The following is a 10742-nucleotide window of genomic DNA, read 5'->3' on the forward strand; positions in this document are numbered from 1 at the left end:
AATGCTTTTGGCTCAAGAAAAATATTCTAGTGCTTGTTTACATTTATTTACTGAGAAAATAGCCATCAAATTCATTGCAAGAAAATGATTGAGAAATTCATGACAATGCTGAAAACACTGCATTTATTCACATGGAATGATTCTGTTGTGTCTCTAAAGGAGATGTACTGGTCAAACTGGACAGCATAAATCTGAGCTTTTGTAGATGTACAAGACAGACAACAACCCACTAAAGAAAAAAGGGATAAAAGGAGCATTTAAAGTGACCAGTAAATTAGGATTCAAATTCAATTTTAAAAAATGGATGAATTTTGAAAAAGCCATGTTTAATTTTAATTTTATGTCCCTGAGCAGCCAGGGGGATCCAATTCTGGAATCCAGATCTGATTGGATTTCCATGATTCAGCTCCTTACAGCTCCCTGTGATCGATTTTACAGTTCTTACTAACTCCTGCCAAACAGCCTCTGATGGAGTCCACCCCCTTCCTTTAATCCCATACAAACCTTTCTCCAAAGCCCCACCCCTAAAGACATGCATGCTTACCAAGCTGCATGCACATGCAAGATGATTGACAGAGAGGGAGGACCGCCTCCTGGAGAAATTTTGTGATTGGTTAACACAGCTGGACCAAATTTTATTTTTTTTCAGTAACTAATTACACTCCCCAGCAGTGTCACAGACATTTATAGCAAGATAATTCAGCAAAAGTGTTCGTAAAAGGAACTGCTTACATCAGCTTTAGTAGGTCAGCCCAAGCAGGCATCTCAAATCGTGCTGGACTCCAGGGCCACAGATGCACTATAGCTTCTGTTCATGTAGATGTTTAAAACAGACAAGGAAAAACATAACACACACACACACACTGCCACACAAAGGAAAACAAATCAAAAATCACGTAGTCGACATGAAGCTGGCTACTGACGGAGCACTGTGTCCGGAGCAAGGTCTGAGGCGTGCGCGCAGCTGTGATGGAGAGTGTAGTGGAGGGGGATTGAGGTCTAACATGCTGCCATGTTCCCATTCACCTGCTCCTGGTTCCTGCTGGGCAGGGGGCTCGGAGCGGCGGCGCGCTGGGCCTCTGTAGAGTTCCCCCTCACCGACAGGTGCACCCACCCACCCTGCACCAGTACACAATCGCACCGCTACAGTTTGTCGAGACTACTGCTCTGGTATTGCCATTCAATTTAGCCATGCTATCTGAAAGAAATCATTATTGCTAAATTGTTAAACGTGAGATTGGAGACTCACGCCGATTCCAAAGTCCCAGGATGAGCCCTTAGGGTGCATAGGCTGTACTCCTACCCTGTGGCACACAGTACCCGAGCTCTCAGCAGGGTAGCCTGGAACCTTATCGGCGATTATCCAAACCTGTGGAAAATTACACCATGGCTAGTGTGATAAACGCTTTCTCAGAAACCAGTCCATGTATCAGTCCATAAAAATTTATGTTTTACATCTGTTTCCTGAACCTTGTTCTCATGCAATCCACATTTTGGTGGTTTTCTTGTCTGATTTTTAAATAAATTTTAATTAATTTTTTTTCAAATTTTAAATTTATTTTAAATGTTTTTGTTCTATTTTGAAATAAAATCCCCTATTTTAAAAATAATCTGATACATTATCTTTTTTGAGTGTAAGGAACATGACCAAATGCATAATGTGAAATAATGGGATTTGGGAATGGAAACAACATGCTAGATAAACGTAGCTTTCCCCTCCATATTCTTTTGGCTTTGTTGTAGTGAACTATGAGCTAAAAGCAGATGTGTTAAATTGTTCATTCAGTTAAATTGCTCACCCTTAGAGTTTTTTCAAAATCACCAGCCAAGTCACTGTGTTTCATTGTGATATAACAGGTTTCAGACCTGGTCCAGTGGTCCAACGGAGACTTTGCACACGTTATTGGAGATGAGCTCCCATGCAGAACCCTGAGGATAACTGGGGGTCAAACCCTGCCTGTACCATAGATTATCTGTAGCAAAAAGTACACACACACACACACACACACACACACACACACACACACACACACACACACACACACACACACACACACACACACACACACACACACACACACACACACACACACACTGAGACAGAACTGTACAGGACACACGGTTATAGAGAAGTGAAAAGAACAGGTGGATGCACTCACTGTTTCCATCCACTGCGTAAACAGAGGTCCTGCCTACAGACACCTGCCTGAGCACCTGTTTTGGCGGGCAGGGAATGTGGTACCAGCACTCACCTAAAAATAACATTTAAAAAAATTCACGTCATCCACATCCACTGTACGTGGGATGGATGTGGCTCAACAGATGCTTCTTTTGAAACCTGTAGCATAGTTATATTCTGCTAAGTGGACACCATTAACCCCCCCAGACAAACCTTACCCGCAGGATTTTGGACTGACACTGAGCCGCGGTAGAAGACAGCTCCATCACGGGCGATGGCCCACACCTGGTGCCCTCCTCCGATCGAGATGGATTTAAATGGCTGGTCCGTGCCCACGTGGAGCCAGGAGCTGCCCTGTGACACGACCACAGAGAGCCTGAGGGGCCACTCGTTGCTGGGGGGGCCATCGTACATGGCTAAGGCTGCACACAGCTCGAGGGAGCTGAGGCGGAGCTAATTTTGAACTGGAACAGGATAAAAATGTAAACTACAATGGGGTCCTCACAACCGGATTGGAAACCTCTTCTGTAGACGCATGAAAATTGGGACTATTTGTACACAGTAAACATAGTTTTTACATGTACGTGGATGCTTTCTCATCTCATGTTGGGTTCAGAGACCGCCTGAGCCGAGTGCAGTGTTATGGAGAGGACAGAGTCACAGTGTGTGCGTTGGGTAGGGTCCTCACGGCTGGGTTTTGGGTGTTAACCCCCAGACGGCACAGCACATCCCCCTTCTCACTGATGGCCCAGACAGGCACCTGCTCCAGGCTGCTGTGAGCCAGGCATGGCAGTATGGTAACGTCCATTAGGGAGATGGGCGGGACTTTCTGCCAGGCCCCAGCTAAAGTAATCTTACATTTCCTGTGGAGGAGGAAGACATTCTATATCTCATCAAACTCCAGTTTAAATACTATTCTGTTGCCTGTTCACATGTTCATGAAGTCTAATGTGTATCTGGTAGTTTTACCTGATCCATCGTCTTCGTCTCACAAAGTCCTTCATGGTCTTATAGCCATGAAATGTCCTGTGTGAAATGGACCCGTGAAACATGGCTCAATTAATTCAGCAACTTAGAGCTCATGGGAACGCAGTGAGTTTTTATTGAGAAGACCTACGCTGGGAAATCAGCAGCATACTGCCAGCCTTCTTTGTCTGTCCCTCCTGGGGTACTATAGTCAACAGCCCAGTCTGACACCTGCAATACGAGAGTCAGAGTGAGGAACTGCCACCGACGATTACTCTGCTGCCTCAGTTATAACAGACCACTGGAGTGAATAAAGAGGGCAGTGTGTGTGCTCAGCACGCACCCACGTCCACAACGGCGAGGGCGGTTTGGTGTTCTCTTTGGTGCACTCCCTGTGTCCGTGGGCGTCGCTCCACATGTGGCGGTCCATGGGAAGGCCCCTGCGGAGCAGATGGAGCAGGGGGTGTGTCTCCGTGCTTCCAGGTTACGAAACACTTTCCGGACGACGAGAGGAGGCTTACTTGTCTGTGTAGCCCGTGACAGGGTTCCACCTCTGGTTCTCGTAGATGTAGATGTTTTTGATGTCAGTCAACGTGTGCTCATTTATTTCATCACCTGATGTAAAATGAATATTGGTGTAAAGTTTTTTTTAATTTTTTTAATTTTCCATTTTCAACAAAAGGAGCACCTACTGGGACATTTCTACCACAAATGGTGCTAGCATTGTCAGATAAAAACAACCACAGTGGTATTAGGTTAGGTTCCTAACCAGCTAGTTAGTAAGCATAATGTGCATTTTTACATGGTCCAAATGTACTCCCAGAGGAAGACTGGTGTGCTGACTTGATTAACAGGCTCTAACTAAAGTGGGTACGGGGACTCTTTGATCCTGGTCTTTACCCTGTGCTTCGCCTCCCGTGCAGCCCCCCGTGTAGACCCAGGCAGCATGTTCATAGCTGATGCCCCACACCACACCCAGACTGTTAGACTCCACACAAAGCAGGTGGCCTGGGACCTGACGCCAGAACCTGGGTCATACACACACACGCGCACACACACACGCACGCACGCGCACACACACGCACGCACACACATACGCACGCACGCACGCACGCACATACACACACACATACATGCACACACATACATGCACACACATACACACGCACACATACACACACACACACGCGTGCGCGCACACACATACATACACACACACACGCGCACACACACACGTGTGCGCGCACACACATACATACACACACACACACGCATATACACGCACACATATATACACACACGCACGCACACATAGACACACACACACACACACACGTAGACACACAGCACTCACAGCTACTGTCATGCATGCCAAGCCAGTGATGACAGATGTCTAAAACAAAATATGGATCCAAGATGAATAAATGCCAAATAGAGATGATGTTGAAGCAAAAAGAGATGCGGCTGACATGAACATGCAACAAACAGAGAGGGAGCCAGACACAGAAAGCTGTGAGAGAAGGAGCGAGAGAGAGAGAGAGAGAGAGAGAGAGAGAGAGAGAGAGAATGATTATGGTAAGTCTTACATCTGGTCACAGGGCAGGTACTGGGTTGGTGCCTCCAGGCTGGATGAGGGCTCGTGCACCATGACGTCCCCTTTGGAGGTGACAGCCCACAGGGCTCGTTTGGAGGGGGCGCCCCGGGGAGCCCTGGACTCCTGACATGATTCACTCAACAGGGACAGCTGCAGAGAACGTGCACGGCCTCTTAATAATGTCATTACACTTCCTCCAGGCTCAAAGCCACACTGCACACGTTTGAGAACCAGCCATTCAGTCCAGCCCTCGTCACGTGTTAGGCCTTGAGTTTCACACCAAGAGAAAGGGAACCTTGCGTTTCCACTGGCTCAGGGCAAACACGTGCTGGTGTGGTGGCATTACCCAGTCCTCTAGGTCCTGCTGAGAGTGAGTAGCTAGGAGAACAGGCCATCTCTGCTTGGTCCTCTCAGGCGTGTAGATAGCCAGCGCACACATGGAGTCCCGGGGCATCGGAACAACGGCTGTTACCTCTTTTATCACTGCATACAGATACTGAGACAGAGAAAGCCTAGGTAGACTGAGTTAGTCTGCTAGATTACATATGCTTTGTAAAACAGACAGCATATTTAATTTATAACAACAAACAAAAATGATCACAATGTTCACACGATATTTGCATGTTGACAAATGTCACAGTTATTACATAAAAGTAAAAGTAGAGACTGGTTTAGCTCATCTAAATTTGGTCATGAGGGCTTCATTAGAAATTTAGACCACAAATCACTTTTATGGATATTTCTGTCTGTTAGTTTCACTGAAGGATTCAGAGCAATTAGTTAGAGAACCATACTGTGTCATATTGCTTTCCATTGGTCCCTGAAGAGTGTGGCGTTATCGTGGCGTGAAAGTGCACTGTGGGTGCTGAGCAGGCGGACCCACTGATTACCTTCCGCTGCTCGTTGTGTGTGTAGAAGATGTAGAGGATGTCATCTGGCTCCGCCCCACCACCCCTGACCTGCTCTAAGGTCACGCCCACCTCCTCCCACCGCCTGGGCTTCCAGTCTCTCCACCAGCACATCACGCCCTTTCTCACACTCACAGTCTGACACACCCCACACACACACACACACACACACACACACGTGCAATCACAGCTGCAATGACAGACTGCCACAGAGTGCGTTTTCATAGACTCTCTCTGCCCCATCCACCCCAGCCTGAATGTCTTATGATGTTTATGAATTATGATTTTTTTAACATCATAAGTCTGGTCCGTGTACCTTCTCCACAGCTCCCTCATGGCTGTCATCCTCTGCTACATAGCCCCTGTCATCTCTTGCAGAATCGGAGGGAGACATAAACTCTGTGTCTGGAAAGAAAGTCAGAAAGGACAGTAAAAGAAAACAGAAGGTAAAAAATAAAGCAGAAATGCATCTACATTTAGCTGACGCTTTTATCCAAAGGGACTTACAATTGTAACTGATTGAGCAATTGAGGATTAAGGGCCTTGCTCAGGGGCTCAGCAGTGGCAACTTAGCTGAGGTGGGGCTTCAGCGGGCAGAGCACAGCGTATGGAAGTGACCTGTGGCCACGCTGAAGCTGAGTGTGTACGTACATGACCTAGCAGCATGCTGTTGCTATGCTCTACCTGGGGGCTCCAGCCAGGTGATGTGCATGTTGGAGTCGATCTCACATCCACCACCTGTGATCCAGGCCCACGGAGGCAGCTCCTCCTGCACCTCGATGGAACCCTGCTCAATGGGGAAAACCGCCGCCGAACTCTGCACGGCGGAGGAACCTTTGATCTCCTCCAGGTCCACGTTGCTCCATTGCCGCTCGGCACCTCTGGACTGGCTGGAGGGGGCCACGGGCGTCTCAGGGAAGGGGCCGGCTGGCTGCTGCCCCTCCTGGGTCCCTTCTGGCCGAGCAGGACGATCGGCCACCAGCGTGGAGATGAAGTTCTCGCTGGCGATCTTGGGCAGGTGTGGTGCACCGCCGTCCGAGTCGTCGCAGCCCAGCACGGAACCCTGGGAAGGAGCGGTCAGCTCGCCGCTGAAGAGGCTGATGCCACTGTGCGTTGGGAGGGGGAGAAAGCTGTGAGCCTGAGCCCTAATGCCCACGAAGGCACACGGAACGTTAGTGTCTGCCGTCTAACGTCCCCGTGGTGCCTTTTGGAGAAATTGAGCTGTACACAACAGGATGAACACTAGTTCGAGTGGGCTGCACTGAAAGCCACTGACCTGGGTCTGTTGGTGGGAGCCAGGGGGGCACACACAGCGGCCCACGCCTTACCCGTCACCTCTGTGGGGGTCACTCCATGGCGAAAATATATGCTCCTATCCTCACAGCCAATCCCCCACACCTGCATCATATCAAACCAATATAAACGCATTACAGACAGAAAACAATACACTGCAGCTGGCCTTGACTTTGACCAGATACAACATATGTCATTTCCTGGAACATGTGTACCAACACCCAGTCTAAATAACACTTTACTAAGCAAATGACCAGGCATGCTACAACCAGGGCTGCAGCCCTCTCCACTGGCCTAACCCTGTGAGCAGAGATCTGAGAAGGCTTACAACACATGGTCCAAGCCCTCCACACACAGGCCACAAAAATCAATGCCAGAGAAGACATTTACATTAGGACAGTGTCAAATACAGTCCACACACGAAGTTCCCAGCTGACCGTTTTTTTATACGTCCTCAACAGGGTTTCCCCTGGGACAACACATTAGCCCACAATGCTGGGACAAATGTGTTAATTTTTATGTAACATTTTTAATAAATTTTTAAAATGCCAGCAATACTAGTAGAATGTGTATTGGTATGCCACCACAGCTTCACATTAATTATGGACATGTATTACAGCCATAGTTATTATAACATATTACAATAATGTTATCATATGTTAAGGTTACAAATGGGGGGGGGCAGGTATTAGAAAAATCATGGTATGCATTCACTATAATCACTATAGTGGTACAGATTCACTGTATCACTATAGTGATATACGCATTCACTATCTCCTCAGCTGATCCTCCAACATTTTCTTTTTATGTTCTGAAACTTTTCTTACAGAGGGGATATTGTTTCAGATTGACCCAAACTAAAGGAGGAGGGGAATGTTAACAGTGCATGTGAGCCATGCGCACAGCCGAGGGAATGAAATGTGAACTATGGGTATGAGTGCAAGCAGGAGGCATAAACTCAAATTAGCCATGCTCCTGTATGGCTGGCCATGGCTGTGAGTATAGCAGGAGTATATATATGTCTGGGGGAGGCTCGTTGTGTGCAGTGGGCAGAGTGAGCAAATCTAGAGCTTAGGTTACAGAGCGAGACAGACAGAGGGAGAGGGAGGGAGGGAGGGAGAGAGAGAGAGAGAGAGAGAGAGGGATGGATGGAGGAGAGCGAGGAAAGGCTGATTTGCAAACTCCACACTGATACTCAGCAGCTGTAGCCGTTCTTCCAAAAAGTGACCCAGAGAGAAATGTGACCCTGCCAGCAGGGGCAGGAGGGTGTGGGCTGACAGAGTGGACTGGACTGTATGTGTGTGTGTGTGTGTGTATGTCTGTGTGTGTGTGTATATGAGTGAGTGTGTGTGTGTGTATGTCTGTGTGTGTGTGTATATGAGTGAGTGTGTGTGTGTGTGTGTGTGTGTGTATATATGAGTGAGTGTGTGTGTGTGTGTGTGTGTGTGTGTGTGTGTGTGTGTGTGTGTGTATGAGTGAGTGTGTGGGTGTGTATGTGTATGAGTGTGTGTGTGAGAGAGAGAGAGAGAGCGAGAGAGAGAGAGAGACATATGCTGGACACAGACAGTCTCTAGCTCTAGATGAATGCACCACTCAGCAGAGGACAGGATCCAATGATGTTTAATACTCAAACTTGCATTTGAGAATGACAGTGTAACCAGAACACTCCCTGGGTTTCCCCAAGGACACGCTCCCCAAGGACATGCGTCAGCTAGACCATAATACCGGATAGCATATGAAGAGCAATAAAGAACATCTCTAGACAATTATAACATGCCACCCAAAATTAACAGAGACACAACAAACATTCCTATTGCCAGTGTACTCCATGCCATCCAAAGACAAATGATAATGGGATAACCTTAAAGGTGCAGTTTTCCCCTAAGAGGGGAGGAATCAGGGTATAGCCACATTTAGAAAATGTCCTTGGTGTATCAGGAATGCCGGTTTCCAGATACGTTGTGGCGTGGAATAAAGACTGACATGGAAGATTAACCATAACTGATCCTTCTGTAGTAAAGTTTTATTTGAATTGTTTGGATGTGGAAAAATAAAATCCTTGTTCTGAAACTGAACAAGGTTCCTTTTGAATCTGCTATATATAAAGACATGTCACGCTAACAGATGGACACCTAAACATAAAATGTTCTACTTAAGGGAATAAAACCGACTGTACACCTTGAAGTATACAAAGTGTACTTAGGTATCTCTCCAGTCCTGCAGCCTAAGCATGAGCACTCATAGTATAGCAGCCATATAATCTGTGTTTGAGTGACCTTGAGAGACGTTAGGGACTGATGTGTGGTAAAGAAGTGGAACAGCTGGGCCATAAACCCTTCTCCTCTCCTCTGTTCCTAGCTGACACTGCTTTTACCTGGTCGTTGGGCCCCACGGTGATCATCACCAACTCTCCACCAACACTGATCCAGCCCAGGCCAGCGGAGCTATGGGAGTTTACACCTCTTCTGAACCACACCTGTCATGCACGCATACGCACGCACATGTACACATGCACACACACCCCCCCACACACACGCTGGGTCACATTCTGTTCTAACAGGAAAAGGTGAAATGTGTGTGTACAGGAACTCTGCCAGTTGTCTGCTGTCTTTAAGTATGCACACTTGACGTTTTTGTCTAATAAGGCTGAACAGGACTGACAGCATTCTCGCTCATAATTATATAGGCCTTCTGCAGACCTACATTACAAAAAAAAAACTGTTGTGCAGTGATAACGTAATCGATACCGTTTCTCTGAAAATACTGAACACTCTACTAGAAGGATCTTACTTTGCTATCTTTGGTGATTGCCCAGACCACGTTGACCCCCACCGCTATGTGAATGGCTCCGGCTTTATTCGGAGGATCCACCAATATCCATGAAGAACCTGTAAAGAGCAAAGCATCTCTTTGAAAAAAATCTGACCTCACTGTCCTTTTGTAGCAGTAGTGTTTCCTGAAGAAGCCTGGCTGAATCGTGCACAACCCGAGTACATCGGTCAATCTGTCAATATGTGCTAATCGTTGAAATAACGGGGGGGGTTACACACCACAGGTATGCAGCCCAAATTTGTAACCCATTTCTTATATGCATACTTAATTGGATCTTCTATAGCTGCAGCCCAATTCTTTATGAAGCACGCTTGTGTTACGAGCGAAGGCTATATGGAAAGGACCCAGACCTTTCGGGCAATCCTTGTTGATGCCCGTTCTGACGAGCAGGCGCCCATCCCACACCACGGCCCACAGCAGGTGTCCGGGCCCGGCATCGATCTGTGTCACCTCCTGGGGTGCGGGCACAAGCTCCCAAACCGAGCCCTCCGGGTTCTGCTGCTTCACATCCGTGCGGAACCACACCTGAGCCAGGGGCAAGGGAACGGAACTGTGAGGAGCATGCCATTGTTCACTGGCAGACATCACCAAAAACAGGTCTTCTGACGGATTCCACCCCTGCGCAAAAGCATTAGCTGAAGAATATGTTCAAATAAAAGTAAAAAGAGAGTTGCCTTCACAATCATTTGAAGCAAGATACTTTTATGTTATCAGTCAAATGTGTGCCTATAGCTATTTCCTGCGGGGAAAAACAACAAATGTTTAGAATAGAAACTGAAGGCATTCCTTCCTTCCTCCACTGCTATTGGTTGCTTAGCACTCACACTGCAAATGAGCCAGTTAACACAGGTTCATTTGAGAGATTATTCACATTCCTGTGAATCAGTGTAATAAATCTATTAGTGGAGCTTGTCTAGGAGAAGCTAGGCTATTGAACATCACAGTGCTGTACTGACCTCTAGTGGTCAAA

General features: G+C 47.2%; 1 protein-coding gene across 5 annotated transcripts in view; it reads right to left on the bottom strand.

The window, feature by feature from the left end:
• Positions 1-104: 104 nt before the first annotated feature.
• The window catches only part of tecpr1b (tectonin beta-propeller repeat containing 1b), a 15005-nt gene continuing 4367 nt past the window's right edge, over positions 105-10742 (bottom strand). For 2 of the 5 annotated variants that reach the window (XM_081711314.1, XM_026997961.3), the window contains 20 exons: positions 10123-10297; positions 9731-9828; positions 9315-9416; positions 6924-7045; positions 6332-6753; positions 5964-6052; positions 5630-5785; positions 5086-5235; positions 4732-4889; positions 4046-4173; positions 3667-3760; positions 3489-3585; positions 3297-3376; positions 3149-3205; positions 2868-3042; positions 2398-2533; positions 2160-2252; positions 1867-1973; positions 1250-1369; positions 105-1119 (listed from right to left, as the gene is read on the bottom strand). In XM_081711314.1, the coding sequence (XP_081567440.1) occupies positions 1000-1119; positions 1250-1369; positions 1867-1973; positions 2160-2252; positions 2398-2533; positions 2868-3042; positions 3149-3205; positions 3297-3376; positions 3489-3585; positions 3667-3760; positions 4046-4173; positions 4732-4889; positions 5086-5235; positions 5630-5785; positions 5964-6052; positions 6332-6753; positions 6924-7045; positions 9315-9416; positions 9731-9828; positions 10123-10297 (2679 nt within the window). In that variant the 3' untranslated portion in view covers positions 105-999. Of the gene's footprint in view, positions 1120-1232; positions 1370-1799; positions 1974-2159; positions 2253-2397; positions 2644-2757; positions 3043-3148; positions 3206-3296; positions 3377-3488; positions 3586-3666; positions 3761-4045; positions 4174-4731; positions 4890-5085; positions 5236-5629; positions 5786-5963; positions 6053-6331; positions 6754-6923; positions 7046-9314; positions 9417-9730; positions 9829-10122; positions 10298-10742 lie in introns of those variants that run through there. The other 3 variants (XM_026997962.3, XR_014122839.1, XR_014122840.1) reach the window with 3 other exon arrangements.

Source organism: Electrophorus electricus, chromosome 3, assembly GCF_041902795.1.
Source record: "Electrophorus electricus isolate QZ-2024a chromosome 3, ASM4190279v1, whole genome shotgun sequence".
NCBI classification, from domain to species: Eukaryota; Metazoa; Chordata; class Actinopteri; order Gymnotiformes; family Gymnotidae; genus Electrophorus; species Electrophorus electricus.